Here is a 19,437-nt window from a genome sequence, read left to right on the forward strand (position 1 = left end):
TGGAAACTCTCTTGTTAGCTGGAAGAGTAAGAAGTAAACCACCGTTGCCAAGTCCTCTACAAAAGCTGAATACATGTCTCTTGCTATTGCCACTTGTAAAGCTAGTTGGTTTTCTTTCTTAATAGATTTCATTCGTTTGCCGCTTTAAAAGTCTATCACTCTATTCTGTGACAACCATTCAGCTATTCACATTGCCAATAATCCCATCTTTCATGATAGAACCAAACACATTGAAGTGGACTCTCATATTGTTCGTGAAAAACATTTATCTAGTCTCATTCATCTTATGCTAGTTCGTTCCAAATACTAACATACTCATTTTCTTACCAAAGCTCTGCCACCGGGTCCTTTTCTTACTAATGTTTCCAAGCGAGGATTGTTACATTTATACAATTCTAGCTTGCGGGAGGGCGTTATCTAGATTTTTTTTATTAGTTTGATGTTGATGGTAATTAATTATAGTTGAAATATATAAGAAGTACATAAGGTTAACCACCAAACATTTTTTCAACTTTCTGTTTTCATTCATTTAAAAATTTTCAAAATGATAAGAACTCATTTTCTCTCTCTCTCTCTCAACTTTCACTCTTCCTATCTCTCTTATGGTTCATCAAACCACTAACATTATAGCTTGAATAGCTTATGATATGAAATTTTATTCAACGACGGAGGCAGGAGAAGAGCCCAGTTGTAGTGGCAACGGTGCCTTTGAAGTTCGAACAGTGGCTGCGCAATGGAGGGGAAGGAAGCTGCGATGGTGGCTTTGAAGTTCAAGGTTGCAACATGGTGGTAGTAAGGCGATGGCTGGATGGCAGTGAGGGAGTATCGAAGGAGATCAATAAGAGGACGAAGAGAGAAAGTGGCTGAGTGAGACTGTGAAAGAGACCATAGACGAGGGTGAATGGATGATGCACTGCTGTGTAAAACCTCGAATTTTTTAAAAATTAAATAATTAATTATTTTAAAAAATATTTTTTTAACAAAAAAATAATTAAATAAAATTTTATAATTATTGAAGTTTAATTTAATTATGACTTATTTTATTAATTTAAATTATGCATTAAAAATTATTTTAATAGACAAAGTTTAAATTGATCTTTTATTATTATTATTATTATTATTATTATTATTATTATTATTATTATTAAAGTTAAAAAAAAAGAAAGAAAGGAAGTGGCCGAAGCCATTTGGGAAAAAGGAAAAGAAACTTACTTATATGCTTTTCAGCATATGTATATATACATATAACCAAAAGAAAGAAAAGAAACGTGGCTTGTAAGTATATATATACATATTGATATATTCATGACACCTAAACCCTTTATGTGTAACCTTTTCCATAAATCATCATCATTAACACCTAATTAGCATTGCATGCTTTATACTGGAGTGGTACAAGAGAGATAGAACCGAGAGAAGAAAGAAACTGTGAACTTTCCAAAAATTTCCGGCTTCGATTTCTTGTGATTCGTAACTCCAATAAAAAATCTAATCCGATAAAAGTGTTCGTATCCTCATCTTCTACGTGTTGGCGTTACTTTTGTCCGGTGAAAATCGATGGTGACGTAGCTCCCCTACCCCTTGAGCTTGGCCAACTGGAGTTCTAGGAGGCACGGAAGATTTCAGACGTTTTTCCCTTCAGCAGCACAGTCAGAAAGTTTCTCTAGAGTTTCGAGTATTTTGATTACGTACGAAGGTAGGGTTTTGATAAATTTGCACCGACTAAATGATATTTGAAAGTAAATTGATGTTTGGATTGAGTGTTATTGAAATTTGACTGCATTTCATATTGAATTTTGTTGATATATTGATATTTTGATGAAGTTGTGTTTAGTCAGCTCGAGAATGGATAAATTTTTAAGTTAATATTTTGATAAAAATAAAACAGGTTTTCGGTCTCGTTGAAGGACAAGAAATTAGTTTGGAAATTTTATTTTAAAGGATGTCATTATATTTTTATAAAAAGACTGAGGTTATGTTTATTATTATGAACTAAGTTTTGAAAGGAAAATGCTATTTTGAGTTTTTATTCAAAAATTACTGCCACAGGAGAGCAGACGTGACATTGTTTGGGCTTTAGTGCCAAATGTAAAGTGGGGATACCCACACACTGAGAACTGTTTTCCAGATGTACGCTTATTGATTTGGAAAGTCACACTGTATGCGGCCTAGCCGTACGACTTATAAGCACACTGTATGCATCTGAAAAACCATATCTGGGACTTGTGCCCGGGTAATGTCGGGAGCGGGTAGGCAACCGACACATGAGCTCATGGCCTGCAATAGGACTAGACATGCATCATCCTTGTTGTGCAGTTGCATTTTACTTGATACGGTGATACTATTTGTGATTGTTTTTTTGTGTTTATGCATTTCTTACTGTTACTCTGAATTGTGGTAGTTAGGTACTTCTCTGTGATTCCTGTATATTTTTGTGAATTACTTGAATTGTGGTAACTCTGACTAAATTAACCACCCTCGACCCCCCAGTTCTTACCCCTTCTCTTCCTTCCTTTCAGATGGAAACCGGAGTTATATTTTATGAGATGGACCCTCCCTATATATACGAGGATATTGTACAGCATAGGTTTTATGTAGTAGCTGCAGAGATTAGGACTCGTATGTATATTCTGTGTGATCATCCCTTCCGTCACCCGATTGACACTCCACAGTTTAACCCCGACATACCCTATGAGTTCCCACTGCAGTGGCTCCACCCAGATGCTCTATTTCACCCGTTTCATGATGGGCCGGTGCCTCACCAGCATCCTGATCAGCCTGTGGGTCAGGCGGACCCTGAGCCTGAGCCCATGGAGGAGCATTTTCCAGAGCCTGTACCGGAGGAGGACATCCCAGTGGAGCAGATCTCGGTATCTGCTTCCGAGCCATCTTCTGAGGAGCCGCTCGCCGCCTCTATCAGTGGACAGGTGAGTGCTGGTCAGACCAGTAGCACGAGTGCCAGTGCCCCTCCTGAGATTATAGAGATTTCTGATGACGAGGACAAGGATCTTGAGGAGTGTTCTGATGTGGTTGTGATCTCCTCTGACGATGATAGCTGAGGCCTGAGAGCTATGGTTGAGCCTTTTGATAGTTTTTTTTTTGGTGATAGCCTAGCTTTTGTGTTAATCTCTCACTTTTGATTAGACTCACAGAGAGAGTAGGGTGTACATAGTTGACTAGGCTAGTTCGGATACCAGCTTAGGGGTTTTCTGTACGGACCAGGGCCCGGAGTGTTGGGTTGTACTTAGTAGGATTTCTGATGGGTTGTATGCTAACTTAGGATATATATATATAGGTATATATACACTACAGTACCTGTATGCGTATGTATGTTCTATGCTAGGTGTTATGGTTATATACGATGCTGGCCTGTGTATGTTTAATTAACTATCCTCGCAGGTCTTTTTATAAAAGTCCTTCCAAAAACTCGATAGTACGCTAATCCGATTGCAGGCTTAATAATAAATAGTAAAAGTTTCAAGTGAACAAGTTAGTAGAACTTGATTTCTGGTATGATCATGACTTACAGGGAATTGGGTCGTTACAACTTGGTATCAGAGCAGTTCGTTCCTATTAAAGCCTGGGAATATGGACTGAATCATGCTTCATTGCATTCTCTGAGTTGTGTCTCATGCACATAGGATATCGTTGTGATATGAATTGCATGGTTGTCACTGTGTTTCTATTTTAGAGACTATTCACACTTTGCCTGAAATGTTAAGACTGATCACGTTAATATTACATGTTGGGTGTGCACAGAATCTTGATGGCTGCACGAGGACGTGGTAGGCATGGTACAAACCATGCAGAGGAATCGACGAGGGGTGCAGATGCTTTTATAGCTGCAATGAACACCATGGCTGAGGCTGTGCATGAAACGGCAACTGCTACTACGCGAGCAATTGACCATTTAGGGGAGAGGAACGGAGATCGTAACGGAGGACTTAATGGTGAGTGTGGTGGAGACGGTAATGATAATGAGGGTGCCGGAAACCACGATAACCCTATGACACTGGCAACCTTTCTGAAGGTAAATCCGCCTAAGTTTAAGGGGACGCTTGTTGCAACTGAAGCTGACAATTGGTTCCGTGGTATTGAGAAGTCATTGCGAGCGCAACATGTACCAGAAAGACAGTATGTGGAATTCGCAACCTATATGCTGGAGGGAAAAGCTGAACACTGGTGGCATGGAGTGCAACGCTTGTTAAGGCAGGTGGTGGAAGAGATTGACTGGGATACTTTTAAGGAGGAATTTTACAAAAAGTACTTCCCTAGAACTGTTCGTGATGCTAAAGAAATGGAACTGATGCAGTTGACGCAGGGGAATATGTCAGTAGCAGAATATACTCAGAAATTTGAGGATTTGTGCCGATTCTCTAAGATCTGTCAGGAAAACCCAGATGATTTTGAGGAATGGAAGTGTTTGAAGTACGAAGGAGGACTCTGTGAAGAACTAATGCACTCGTTGGTACCACTGCAAATACGAAATTTTCCAGAGCCTGTACCGGAGGAGGACATCCCAGTGGAGCAGATCTCGGTATCTACTTCCGAGCCATCTTCTGAGGAGCCGCTCGCCGCCTCTATCAGTGGACCGGTGAGTGCTGGTCAGACCAGTAGTACGAGTGCCAGTGCCCCTTCTGAGATTATAGAGATTTCTGATGACGAGGACGAGGATCCTGAGGAGTGTTCTGATGTGGTTGTGATCTCCTCTGACGATGATAGCTGAGGCCTGAGAGCTACGATTGAGCATTTTGATAGTTTCTTTTTGGTGATAGCCTAACTTTTGTGTTAATCTCTCACTTTTGATTAGACTCACAGAGAGAGTAGGGTGTACATAGTTGACTAGGCTAGTTCGGGTACCAGCTTAGGGGTTTTCTGTATGGACCAGGGCCCGGAGTGTAGGGTTGTACTTAGTAGGATTTCTGATGGATTGTATGCTAACTTAGGATATATATATATAGGTATATATACACTACAGTACCTTTATGCGTATGTATGTTCTATGCTAGGTGTTATGGTTATATACGATGCTGGCCTGTGTATGTTTAATTAACTATCCTCGCAGGTCTTTGTATAAAAGTCCTTCCTAAAACTCGATAGTACGCTAATCCGATTGCAGGCTTAATAATAAATAGTAAAAGTTTTAAGTGAACAAGTTAGTAGAACTTGATTTCTAGTATGATCATGACTTACTGGGAATTGGGTCGTTACAACTTGGTATCAGAGCAGTTCATTCCTATTAAAGCCTGGGGATATGGACTGAATCATGCTTCATTGCATTCTCTGAGTTGTGTCTCATGCACATAGGATATCGTTGTGATATGAATTGCATGATTGTCACTGTGTTTCTATTTTAGAGACTATTCACACTTTGCCTGAAATGTTAAGACTGATCACCTTAATATTACATGTTGGGTGTGCACAGAATCTTGATGGCTGCACGAGGACGTGGTAGGCGTGGTGCAAACCATGCAGAGGAACCGACGAGGGGTGCAGATGCTTTTATAGCTGCAATGAACACCATGGCTGAGGCTGTGCGTGAAACGGCAACTGCTACTACGCGAGCAATTGACCGTTTAGGGGAGAGGAACGGAGATCATAACGGAGGACGCAATGGTGAGCGTGGTGGAGACGGTAATGATAATGAAGGTGCCGGAAACCACGATAACCCTATGACACTGGCAACCTTTCTGAAGGTAAATCCGCCCAAGTTTAAGGGGACGCTTGTTGCAACTGAAGCTGACAATTGGTTCCGTGGTATTGAGAAGTCATTGCGAGCGCAACATGTACCAGAAAGACAGTACGTGGAATTTGCAACCTATATGCTGGAGGAAGAAGTTGAACACTGGTGGCATGGAGTGCAACGCTTGTTAAGGCAGGTGGTGGAAGAGATTGACTGGGATACTTTTAAGGAGGAATTTTACAAAAAGTACTTCCCTAGAACTGTTCGTGATGCTAAAGAAATGGAACTGATGCAGTTGACGCAGGGGAATATGTCAGTAGCAGAATATACTCAGAAATTTGAAGATTTGTGCCGATTCTCTAAGATCTGTCAGGGAAACCCATATGATTTTGAGGAATGGAAGTGCTTGAAGTACGAAGGAGGACTCTGCGAAGAACTAATGCACTCGTTGGTACCACTGAAAATACGAAATTTTGCAGAACTTGTCAATAGGAGTCAGTTGGTGGAAGACTGTACTAAGAAAGTGGCGGCAGCAAAGATGAGTCGTCAAGAATTACCTCCGAAAAATTTTAATCGGTATATAGCCCCTCAGGGAAGGAACTTTAAAATGAATAGGACACTTTCTTATGGGAATCAGCAAGTTAGTAATCTTCCTGCTCGTGACAATATCGATAGGCAAGGATGAGATACTGGAAAGCGACCACAGCCAGCACTAACAAACCTTGTTTGTAATCAGTGTGGGAAGAACCATGGTAGGAATCCATGTCGATTGGGTTCGAGCGTTTGTTATTTTTGTGGTATGCCTGGACACATGGCGAGGAATTGTGAGAAGAAGATTGCTCAAGATTCAGCTAAATCTCAGCAGCCAGGAAGAGTATTTACAATGATGACTGAAGATGCTCGTACTCGAACTCCCTGACCCAAGGTCAGTATTGTGTTAAGACTCGCTCCTTAACTGCATTTTATGTTTCTGGTGCGTCACATTCTTGTATTTCTTTAACTGCTATACGTAAGTTGAGACGAGATGAGGACACACAATATACCTGAGGACTAGAAAATAAGATAAGAACCGTTTACTCACACCTGCTTACAGGTAAGGAAATGTTGAGGGCAAAATTTCCTTTTAGGATGAAAATTTTCGTTTATAGCAATTTTCGAGGACGAAAATTTTTATAAGTGGGGTAGGGTGTAAAATCTCGGATTTTTTAAAAATTAAATAATTAGTTATTTTAAAAAATATTTTTTTAACAAAAAAATAATTAAATAAAATTTTATAATTATTGAAGTTTAATTTAATTATGACTTATTTTATTAATTTAAATTATGCATTAAAAATTATTTTAATAGACAAAGTTTAAATTGATCTTATTATTATTATTATTAGTATTATTATTATTATTGTTATTATTATTATTAAAGTTAAAAAAAAAGAAAGAAAGGAAGTGGCCGAAGCCATTTGGGAAAAAGTAAAAGAAACTTACTTATATGCATTTCAGCATATGTATATATACATATGATGAGCCGATAATTTGTATACTTTTTGGCATTGTTTTTAGTATATTTTTGATATGATATAGTTAGTTTTTAGTATATTTTTATTAGTTTTTAATTAAAATTCACTTTTCTGGACTTTACTATGAGTTTGTGTGTTTTTCTGTGATTTCAGGTATTTTCTGGCTGAAATTGAGGGACCTGAGCAAAAATCTGATCCTGAGACCAAAAAGGACTGCAGATGCTGTTGGATTCTGACCTCCCTGCATTCGAAGCGGATTTTCTGGAGCTACAGAAGCCCAATTGGCGCGCTCTCAACGGCATTGGAAAGTAGACATCCTGGGCTTTCCAGCAATATATAATAGTCTATACTTTGCCCAAGATTTGATGGCCCAAACCGGCGTTCAAAGTCACCTCAAGGAATCCCAGCGTTAAACGCTGGAACTGGCACCCAAATGGGAGTTAAACGCCCAAACTGGCACCAAAGCTGGCGTTTAACTCCAAGAAGAGTCTCTACACGAAATTGCTTCATTGCTCAGCCCAAGCACACACCAAGTGGGCCCGGAAGAGGATTTTTATGTCATTTACTCATTTCTGTACACCCTAGGCTACTAGTTTCTTATAAGTAGGACCTTTTACTATTGTATAAAAATCTTTTTGATCACTTTCAGATCTCTAGATCATCTTTGGACATTTTAGTTCTTAGATCATTGGGAGGCTGGCCATTCGGCCATGCCTAGACCTTATGCTTATGTATTTTCAACGGTGGAGTTTCTACACACCATAGATTAAGGTGTGGAGCTCTGCTGTACCTCGAGTATTAATGCAATTACTATTGTTCTTTCATTCAAATTCCGCTTGTTCTTTATCCAAGATATCACTTGTTCTTCAACATGATGAAGGTGATGATTGACGCCCATCACCATTCTCACTCATGAACAAAGTGACTGACAACCACTCTTGTTCTACAAGCATTTGAGGCTTGGTGAATATCTCTTGGATTCCTGATTGCACGATGCATGGTTGATCGCCTGACAACCGAGTGCTCGCCTGACAAACGAGCCAACCATTCCGTGAGATCAGAGTCTTCGTGGTATAGGCAAGAACTGATGGCAGCATTCAAGAGAATCCGGAAGGTCTAACCTTGTCTGTGGTATTCTGAGTAGGATTCAATGATTGAATGACTGTGACGTGCTTCAAACCTGTAACCTACTGGGCGTTAGTGACAGACGCAAAAGAGTTATTCTATTCCGGTAGGGGAGGGAACCACATCGGTGATTGGCAGCACTGTGACAGAGTGTGTGCATTAGCTTTCACTGCGAGGATGGGAGGTAGCTGCTGACAACAGTGAGACCCTATACGAGCTTGCCATGGAAAGGAGTAAGAAGGGTTGGATGAAGACAGTAGGAAAGCAGAGAGACGGAAGGGAAGGCATCTTCATGCGCTTATCTGAAGTTCCTACCAATGAATTACATAAGTATCACTATCTTTATCTTTTATGTTATTTTCGTTCATCACCATATATATCTGAGTTTACCTGACTAAGATTTACAAGATGACCATAGCTTGCTTCAATACTAACAATCTCCGTGGGATCGACCCTTACTCACGTAAGGTTTATTACTTGGACGACCCAGTGCACTTGCTGGTTAGTTGTGCGAAGTTGTGTAATGCCATGGTATTGGGCTACCAAGTTTTTGGAGCCATTACCAGGGATTATGAGAGTTGTGAAAAAGTATAGTTCACAATTTCGCGCACCAAGTTTTTGGCGCCGTTGCCGGGGATTGTTCTAGTTTTGAGCAAGCCTTTGGTAACATCAGTGCCAAGATCCGGCAACAACATCAAATTTTTGGTGTTATTGCCCGGGATTGTTCAGGCTGGACAACTGACGGTTCATCTTGTTGCTTAGATTAGGTATTTTTTTCGAAATTCTTGAAGATGAATTCTAGAGTTTCATGATGATCTGTTGAAATCTGGCTGGCTGAGAAGCCATGTCTAATCTGATTGGACCGAGGTTTCAACTTATCACCACAAGAGCTTGTTGATTTCGTATCAATCTTGCTTTTGGAGCAGTGATTTGCTAAGGCTTGGCTGACCTTTGGTCATGTCTAGTGTTTTGGACCGAAGCTTTCTTTGGAAGCTTGGCTGGCTGTGAAGCCATGTCTAATTCCTGGACCGGAGTCTTAGACTAGCATTGCACTGATTCCTGGAATTCTCATTAAGAATTTTGATACCTTCTTTTTCCACTTAATTTTCGAAAAACACAAAAAAATTAAAAAATTAAAAAATCATAAAATTCAAAAATATTTCTTGTTTGAGTCTAGTGTCTCATCCTAAGTTTGGTGTCAATTGCATGCATTCATATGTCTTAGTGATCTTCAAGATGTTCTTGATGATTCACTTGCTCTGATCTTTGAATTCTATTGACTTGAGTATTTTGTGTGTCTCATATGCATTTTCAGTTCATTAGTGTCAGTAGTATACAAACTGCTAAGTTTGGTGTCTTGCATGCATTGTTATTTGATTCTTGTTGCATTTTAGTTATTAAAAATCCAAAAATAATTTTTAAATTGTGTCTTTTCAAGTCAATGATACAAGGGATTGAAGATTCAGAACACACTGCAGAGGAATTATACAGAAAAAGCTGAGCATTCAAAAATGCCCAGTGAAGAAGGCAGACTGGCGTTTAAACGCCAGCCAGGGCACCTGGTTGGGCGTTTAACGCCCAAAGAGGTAGCATTTTGGGCGTTAAATGCCAGAATGTATACCATTCTGGGCGTTTAACGCCAGGATGGTGCTAGGGGGAAGATTTTGTTTTCAAATCAATTTTTTTCAAGTTTTTCAAAATCAAATCTTTTTCAAATCAAATCTTTTCACTCAAATGTTTTCAAAATTAATTTCTTTCCTTTCAAAGATACTTACTAACAACTAATGATTTGATTGAACATTTTTTGCCTTTTCTGTTAAGGAAGGTTTTATGTTTGAATCATATCTTTTCTTGTTAGGCAAGTCACTAATTTTCCAAATCAAATCTTTTAAAATAATTTTCAAAACATATCTTTTAAAATGGTTTTCAAATCATATCTTCTCAATCACATCTTTTTAAGACAATAACCTTTCAATCATAATTTTTTTATCATATCTTTTTCAAATTAGTTTTCAATCAAATCTTTTTAGTTTCTAATTTCAAAATCTTTTTCAAAAATCACTTGATTTCTCTTCCACTTTCAATTTTCGAAAATTATCAATCAAATTTTCAAAATGTTTTCAAAATCTTTTAATTGAATTTTCGAAAATCCTCTTCCCTCCTTCTCACATCCTTCTATTTATGGAGTACCACTCCTTCTAAATGCACAATTCGAACCTTATCTAATTAAAGTTCGAATTCTTCTTCTCCTTCTTCTTTCTATTTCTCTTTTCCTCTGACATTTCAAGGAATCTCTATACTGTGACATAGAGGATTCCACATTTTCTTTTTCTCTTCTCTTTCATATGAGCAGGAGCAGAGACAAAGGCATTCTTGTTGAAGCTGACCCTGAACCTGAGAGAACCTTGAAGCGAAAGCTAAGAGAAGCCAAGGCACAACTCTCTTTAGAGGACCTGACCGAATTCTTCAAGGAAGAAGAACCCATGGCAGCCGAAAACAACAACAATGCCAACAATGCAAGGAAGGTGCTGGGTGACTTTACTGCACCTACTCCCGACTTCTATGGGAGAAGCATCTCTATCCCTGCCATTGGAGCAAACAACTTTGAGCTTAAGCCTCAATTAGTTTCTCTAATGCAACAGAATTGCAAGTTCCATGGACTTCCAATGGAAGATCCTCATCAGTTTTTAGCTGAATTCTTGCAAATCTGTGACACAGTCAAGACTAATGGGGTTAACCCTGAGGTCTATAGACTGATGCTATTCCCTTTTGCTGTAAGAGACAGAGCTAGAATATGGTTGGATTCTCAACCTAAAGAAAGCCTGGACTCTTGGGAAAAGCTAGTCAATGCCTTCTTGGCAAAGTTCTTTCCACCACAAAGATGGAGTAAGCTTAGAGTGGAAGTCCAAACCTTCAGACAGAAGGATGGAGAATCCCTCTATGAAGCTTGGGAAAGATACAAACAATTAATCAGAAGATGTCCTTCAGACATGCTTTCTGAATGGAGCATCATAGGTATTTTCTATGATGGTCTCTCTGAACTATCTAAGATGTCCTTGAATAGCTCTGCTGGAGGATCTCTTCATCTGAAGAAGACGCCTGCAGAAGCTCAAGAATTGATTGAAATGGTTGCAAATAACCAATTCATGTACACTTCTGAAAGAAATCCTGTGAACAATGGGACTAGTCAGAAGAAAGGAGTTCTTGAGATTGACACTCTGAATGCCATATTGGCTCAGAACAAGATATTGACTCAACAAGTCAATTTGATTTCTCAAAGTCTGTCTGGAATGCAAAATGCACCAAACAGTACTAAGGATGCTTCATCTGAGGAAGAAGCTTATGATCCTGAGAACCCTTCCATGGAAGAGGTGAATTACCTAGGAGAACCCTATGGAAATACCTACAATTCTTCATGGAGAAATCACCCAAATCTCTCATGGAAGAATCAAGAGAGACCTCAACAAGGTTGCAATAACAATAATGGTGGAAGAAACAGGTTTAGCAATGGCAAGCCTTTTCCATCATCTTCTCAGCAACAGACAGAGAGTTCTAAGCAGAATACTTCTGACTTAGCAACAATGGTCTCTGATCTAATAAAGACCACTCAAAGTTTCATGAATGAAACAAGGTCCTCCATCAGAAATTTGGAAGGACAAGTGGGTCAGCTGAGCAAGAAAGTTACTGAACTCCCTCCTAGTACTCTCCCAAGTAATACAGAAGAAAATCCAAAAGGAGAGTGCAAGGCCATCAACATGGCCGAATATGGAGAGGAAAGAGAGGAAGAAGACGCCACTGAGAAAGACCCCAGTGGGCGTGCACCACTCTCCTCTGAGTTCCTCAATGAGGAACCTTGGGAATCTGAGGCTCAAAATGAGACCATAGAGATTCCATTGGACTTACTTCTGCCATTCATGAGCTCTGATGAGTATTCTTCCTCTGAAGAGGATGAGTATGTTACTGAAGAGCAAGTTGCTAAATACCTTGGAGCAATCATGAAACTAAATGACAAGTTATTTGGAAATGAGACTTGGGAGGATGAACCTCCCTTGCTCACCAAAGAACTGGATGACTTGTCTAGGCAGAAACTGCCTCAAAAGAGGCAGGATCCTGGGAAGTTTTCTATACCTTGTACCATAGGCACCATGACCTTCAAGAAGGCCTTGTGTGACTTAGGGTCAAGTGTGAACCTCATGCCCCTCTCTGTAATGGAAAAATTAGGGATCTTAGAGGTGCAAGCTGCAAGAATCTCATTAGAGATGGCAGACAACTCAAGAAAACAAGCCCATGGACTTGTAGAGGATGTTCTGGTTAAAGTTGAAGACCAGTACATTCCTACTGATTTCATAGTCCTAGAGACTGGGAAGTGCATGGATGAATCCATCATCCTTGGCAGACCCTTCCTAGCCACAGCAAAGGCTGTGATTGATGTTGACAGAGGAGAGTTAATCATTCAAGTGAATGAAAAATCCTTGGTGTTTAAGGCCCAAGGATATCCCTCTGTCATCATGGAGAGGAAGCATGAAGAGCTCCTCTCAAAACAGAGCCAAACAGAGCCCCCACAGTCAAACTCTAAGTTTGGTGTTGGGAGGCTACAACCAAACTCTAAGTTTGGTGTTGAAACCCCACATTCAAACTCTAAGTTTGGTGTTGGGAGGTTTCAACACGGTTCTGAGCATTTCTGAGGCTCCATGAGAGCCCTCTGTCAAGCTAATGACATTAAAGAAGCGCTTGTTGGGAGGCAACCCAATGTTTTATAATTAATTATTTTCTTTTGTTATTTTATCTTTTTTGTAGGTTGATGATCATAAGAAGTCACAAAAACAATGAAAAAAGCAAAAACAGAATGAAAAACAGGAAGAAAAACAGCACACCCTGGAGGAGAAGAAACTGGCGTTCAAACGCCAGTAATGCTAGCTGTTGGGCGTTTAACGCCCAGTCTGGCACCATTCTGGGCGTTTAACGCCAGAAAGGGGCACCAGACTGGCGTTAAACGCCAGTAAAGGGCAAGAACCTGGCGTTAAACGCCAGGAATGGGCACCAGCCCAGCGTTTAACGCCAGAAATGGCTCAAAACGTGATTTTGAGCAACATTTGGTGCAGGGATGACTTTTCCTTGACACTACAGGATCTGTGGACCCCACAGGACCCTACCATCACTCTCTCTCTTCTTCCCCCATTCACCAATCACCTCAACACCTCTTCCCCAAAAACCCCTCACCTATCAAATCCCATCTTTCTCTTCACCACTCACATCCATCCTTCATAAAACCCCACCAACCTCACCCTTCAAATTCAAACAACTTTCCCTCCCAAACCCACCCATACATGGCCGAACTCCTTCTCCCCTCTCTCCTAGAAATACCCTTCTCCACTTCTTCATTTTCACACAACCTAAACACCACTTCTCCCCCTCTTTGGCTGAATACACCACCATCTCCCTCTTCTTCATTTCTTCTTCTACTCTCTTCTTTCTTCTTTTGCTCGAGGACGAGCAAACATTTTAAGTTTGGTGTGGTAAAAGCGTTGCTTTTTCATAACCATTATGGCATCCAAGGCCGGAGAAACCTCTAGAAAGAGGAAAGGGAAGGCAAAAGCTTCCACCTCCGAGTCATGGGAGATGGATAGATTCCTCTCAAGGGTGCATCAAGTCCACTTCTATGAAGTTGTGGCCTTGAAGAAGGTGATCCCCGAGGTCCCCTTTTCACTCAAAAAGGGTGAATATCCGGAGATCCGACATGAGATCCGAAGAAGAGGTTGGGAAGTTCTTACCAACCCCATTCAACAAGTCGGAATCTTGATGGTTCAAGAGTTCTATGCCAATGCATGGATCACAAAGAACCATGACCAAAGTGTGAACCCGAATCCAAAGAATTATCTCACTATGGTTCGGGGGAAATACTTGGATTTTAGTCCGGAGAGTGTGAGGGTGGCGTTCAACTTGCCTATGATGCAAGGAGATGAGCATCCTTATACAAGAAGGGTCAACTTTGATCAAAGGTTGGACCAAGTCCTCACAATCATATGTGAAGAGGGCGCACAATGGAAGCAAGATTCAAGAGGAAAGCCGGTTCAATTGAGAAGGCATGACCTCAAGCCCGTGGCTAGAGGATGGTTAGAGTTCATACAACGCTCAATCATTCCCACTAGCAACCGGTCCGAAGTTACCATAGACCGGGCTATCATGATCCATAGCATCATGATTGGAGAAGAAGTGGAAGTTCATGAGGTTATAGCCCAAGAACTCTACAAGGTGGCGGATAAGTCCTCTACCTTAGCAAGGTTAGCCTTTCCTCACCTCATTTGTCACCTCTGTTATTCAGTTGGAGTTGACATAGAGGGAGACATCACCATTGATGAGGATAAGCCCATTACCAAGAAAAGGATGGAGCACACAAGAGACCCCTCTCATCATGAGATCCCTGAGATTCCTCAAGGGATGCACTTTCCTCCACAAAACTATTGGGAGCAACTGAACACCTCCCAAGGAGAATTGAGTTCCAACATGGGACAACTGAGGGTGGAGCATCAAGAACACTCCATCATCCTTCATGAAATTAGAGAAGATCAAAGAATCATGAGGGAGGAGCAACAAAGACAAGGAAGAGACATTGAGGAGCTCAAGCACTCCATAGGACCTTCAAGAGGAAGGAAGAGCCGCCATCACTAAGGTGGACCCGTTCCTTGATTTCCTTGTTCTTTATTCTTCTGTTTTTCGAATTTTAGTGCTTATGTTTGTCCATGTTTGTGTCCTATGATCATTAGTGTCTTAGTGTCTATGCCTTAAAGTTATGAATGTCCTATGAATCTATCACCTTTCTTCAATAAAAACGTGCCTAATTGATAAAAGAAAGAATTGCATGAATTTTGAATTTTATAATAGTTTAATTATTTTGATGTGGTGGCAATATTTTTGTTCTCTGAATGTATGCTTAAACAGTGCATATGTCTTTTGAATTTGTGGTTCATGAATGTTGGCTCTTGAAAGAATGATGAAAAAGGAGACATGTTACTGAGGATCTGAAAAATCAATAAAATGATTCTTGAAGCAAGAAAAAGCATTTCAAAAAAAAAAAACCGAAAAAAAAAAACGAAAAAAAAAGGGAGAAAGGAATAAGAGTTGTGATCCAAGGCAATAAGAGTGTGCTTAAGAACCCTGGATACCTCTAATTGGGGACTTTAGCAAAGCTGAGTCACAATCTGAAAAGGTTCACCCAATTATGTGTCTGTGGCATGTATGTATCCGGTGGTAATACTGGAAGACAGAGTGCTTTGGGCCACAGCCAAGACTCAATAAATAGCTATGTTCAAGAATCATCATACTTTACTAAGAGAATCATTAACACTATCTGGATTCTAAGTTCCTAAAGAAGCCAACCATTCTGGATTTCAAAGGATAGAGTGAGATGCCAAAACTGTTCGGAGGCAAAAAGTTAAAAGCCCCGCTCATCTGATTAATACTGATCTTCACAGATGTTTTTGGAATTCATTGCATATTCTCTTCTTTTTATCTTATTTGATTTTCAGTTGCTTGAGGACAAGCAACAATTTAAGTTTGGTGTTGTGATGAGCGGATAATTTGTATACTTTTTGGCATTGTTTTTAGTATGTTTTTGATATGATATAGTTAGTTTTTAGTATATTTTTATTAGTTTTTAATTAAAATTCACTTTTCTGGACTTTACTATGAGTTTGTGTATTTTTCTGTGATTTCAGGTATTTTCTGGCTGAAATTGAGGGACCTGAGCAAAAATCTGATCCTGAGACCAAAAGGACTGCAGATGCTGTTGGATTCTGACCTCCCTGCATTCGAAGCGGATTTTCTGGAGCTACAGAAGCCCAATTGGCGCGCTCTCAACGGCGTTGGAAAGTAGACATCCTGGGCTTTCCAGCAATATATAATAGTCCATACTTTGCCCAAGATTTGATGGCCCAAACCGGCGTTCAAAGTCACCTCAAGGAATCCCAGCGTTAAACGCTGGAACTGGCACCCAAATGGGAGTTAAACGCCCAAACTGGCACCAAAGCTGGCGTTTAACTCCAAGAAGAGTCTCTACACGAAATTGCTTCATTGCTCAGCCCAAGCACACACCAAGTGGGCCCGGAAGAGGATTTTTATGTCATTTACTCATTTCTGTACACCCTAGGCTACTAGTTTCTTATAAGTAGGACCTTTTACTATTGTATAAAAATCTTTTTGATCACTTTCAGATCTCTAGATCATCTTTGGACATTTTAGTTCTTAGATCATTGGGAGGCTGGCCATTCGGCCATGCCTAGACCTTATGCTTATGTATTTTCAACGGTGGAGTTTCTACACACCATAGATTAAGGTGTGGAATTCTGCTGTACCTCGAGTATTAATGCAATTACTATTGTTCTTTCATTCAAATTCCGCTTGTTCTTTATCCAAGATATCACTTGTTCTTCAACATGATGAAGGTGATGATTGACGCCCATCACCATTCTCACTCATGAACAAAGTGACTGACAACCACTCTTGTTCTACAAGCATTTGAGGCTTGGTGAATATCTCTTGGATTCCTGATTGCACGATGCATGGTTGATCGCCTGACAACCGAGTGCTCGCCTGACAAACGAGCCAACCATTCCGTGAGATCAGAGTCTTCGTGGTATAGGCAAGAACTGATGGCAGCATTCAAGAGAATCCGGAAGGTCTAACCTTGTCTGTGGTATTCTGAGTAGGATTCAATGATTGAATGACTGTGACGTGCTTCAAACCTGTAACCTACTGGGCGTTAGTGACAGACGCAAAAGAGTTATTCTATTCCGGTAGGGGAGGGAACCACACCGGTGATTGGCAGCACTGTGACAGAGTGTGTGCATTAGCTTTCACTGCGAGGATGGGAGGTAGCTGCTGACAACAGTGAGACCCTATACGAGCTTGCCATGGAAAGGAGTAAGAAGGGTTGGATGAAGACAGTAGGAAAGCAGAGAGACGGAAGGGAAGGCATCTTCATGCGCTTATCTGAAGTTCCTACCAATGAATTACATAAGTATCACTATCTTTATCTTTTATGTTATTTTCGTTCATCACCATATATATCTGAGTTTACCTGACTAAGATTTACAAGATGACCATAGCTTGCTTCAATACTAACAATCTCCGTGGGATCGACCCTTACTCACGTAAGGTTTATTACTTGGACGACCCAGTGCACTTGCTGGTTAGTTGTGCGAAGTTGTGTAATGCCATGGTATTGGGCTACCAAGTTTTTGGAGCCATTACCAGGGATTATGAGAGTTGTGAAAAAGTATAGTTCACAATTTCGCGCACCAACATATAACCAAAAGAAAGAAAAGAAACGTGGCTTGTAAGTATATATATACATATTGATATATTCATGACACCTAAACCCCTTATGTGTAACCTTTTCCATAAATCATCATCATTAACACCTAATTAGCATTGCATGCTTTATACTGGAGTGGTACAAGAGAGATAGAACCGAGAGAAGAAAGAAACCGTGAACTTCCCAAAAATTTTCGGCTTCGATTTCTTGTGATTCGTAACTCCAATAAAAAATCTAATCCGATAAAAGTGTTCGTATCCTCATCCTCTACGTGTTGGCGTTACTTTTATCCGGTGGAAATCGACGGTGACGTAGCTTTCCTACCCCTTGAGCTTGGCCAACTGGAGTTCTAGGAGACACGGAGGATTTCAGACGTTTTTTCCTTCAGCAGCACGGTCAGAAAGTTTCTCTAGAGTTTCGAGTATTTCGATTACGTACGAAGGTAGGGTTTTGATAAATTTGCACCGACTAAATGATATTTGAAAGTAAATTGATGTTTGGATTGAGTGTTATTGAAATTTGACTGCATTTCATATTGAATTTTGTTGATATATTGATATTTTGATGAAGTTGTGTTTAGTCAGCTCGAGAATGGATAAATTTTTAAGTTAATATTTTGATAAAAATAAAACAGGTTTTCGGTCTCGTTGAAGGACAAGAAATTAGTTTGGAAATTTTATTTTAAAGGATGTCATTATATTTTTATAAAAAGACTGAGGTTATGTTTATTATTATGAACTAAGTTTTGAAAGGAAAATGCTATTTTGAGTTTTTATTCAAAAATTACTGCCACAGGAGAGCAGATGTGACATTGTTTGGGCTTTAGTGCCAAATGTAAAGTGGGGACGCCCACACACTGAGAACTGTTTTCCAGATGTACGCTTATTGATTTGGAAAGTCACACTGTATGCGGCCTAGCCGTACGACTTATAAGCACACTGTATGCATCTGGAAAACCATATCTGGGACTTGTGCCCGGGTAATGTCGGGAGCGGGTAGGCAACCGACACATGAGCTCATGGCCTGCAATAGGACTAGACATGCATCATCCTTGTTGTGCAGTTGCATTTTACTTGATACGGTGATACTATTTATGATTGTTTTTTTTGTATTTATGCATTTTTTACTATTACTCTGAATTGTGGTAGTTAGGTACTTCTCTGTGATTGCTGTATATTTTTGTGAATTACTTGAATTGTGGTAACTCTGACTAAATTAACCACCCTCGACCCTACTAAGAACCCCCCAGTTCTTACCCCTTCTCTTCCTTCCCTTCAGATGGAAACCAGAGTTATATTTTACGAGATGGACCCTCCCTATATATACGAGGATATTGTACAACATAGGTTTTATGTAGTAGCTGCAGAGATTAGGACTCGTATGTATATTCTGCGTGATCGTCCCTTCCGTCACCCGATTGACACTCCACAGTTTAACCCCGACATACCCTATGAGTTTCCACTGCAGTGGCTCCACCCAGATGCTCCATTTCACCCGTTTCATGATGGGCTGGTGCCTCACCAGCATCCTGATCAGCCTGCGGGTCAGGCGGACCCTGAGCCTGAGCCCATGGAGGAGCATTTTCCAGAGCCTGTACCGGAGGAGGACATCCCAGTGGAGCAGATCTCGGTATCTGCTTCCGAGCCATCTTCTGAGGAGCCGCTCGCCGCCTCTATTAGTGGACCGGTGAGTGATGGTCAGACCAGTAGCACGAGTGCCAGTGCCCCTCCTGAGATTATAGAGATTTATGATGACGAGGACGAGGATCCTGAGGAGTGTTCTGATGTGGTTGTGATCTCCTCT

General features: G+C 40.4%; 1 protein-coding gene and 1 non-coding gene across 2 annotated transcripts; one reads left to right on the top strand and one right to left on the bottom strand.

Annotated features, from left to right (window-relative positions):
* The first annotated feature begins 3,766 nt into the window (after positions 1-3,766).
* LOC130980704 (uncharacterized) lies at positions 3,767-4,726 on the top strand. Its single transcript, XM_057904357.1, has one exon. It carries the CDS (start codon positions 3,767-3,769, stop codon positions 4,724-4,726), a length of 960 nt encoding a protein of 319 aa, XP_057760340.1.
* Positions 4,727-11,209: 6,483 nt separating this feature from the next.
* Positions 11,210-11,317, bottom strand: LOC130984056 (small nucleolar RNA R71). Its single transcript, XR_009088015.1, has one exon. It is a non-coding gene; the product is annotated as a small nucleolar RNA R71 (small nucleolar RNA).
* Positions 11,318-19,437: the final 8,120 nt, after the last annotated feature.

This window comes from Arachis stenosperma, chromosome 5 (assembly GCF_014773155.1).
Source record: "Arachis stenosperma cultivar V10309 chromosome 5, arast.V10309.gnm1.PFL2, whole genome shotgun sequence".
Taxonomy (NCBI): domain Eukaryota; kingdom Viridiplantae; phylum Streptophyta; class Magnoliopsida; order Fabales; family Fabaceae; genus Arachis; species Arachis stenosperma.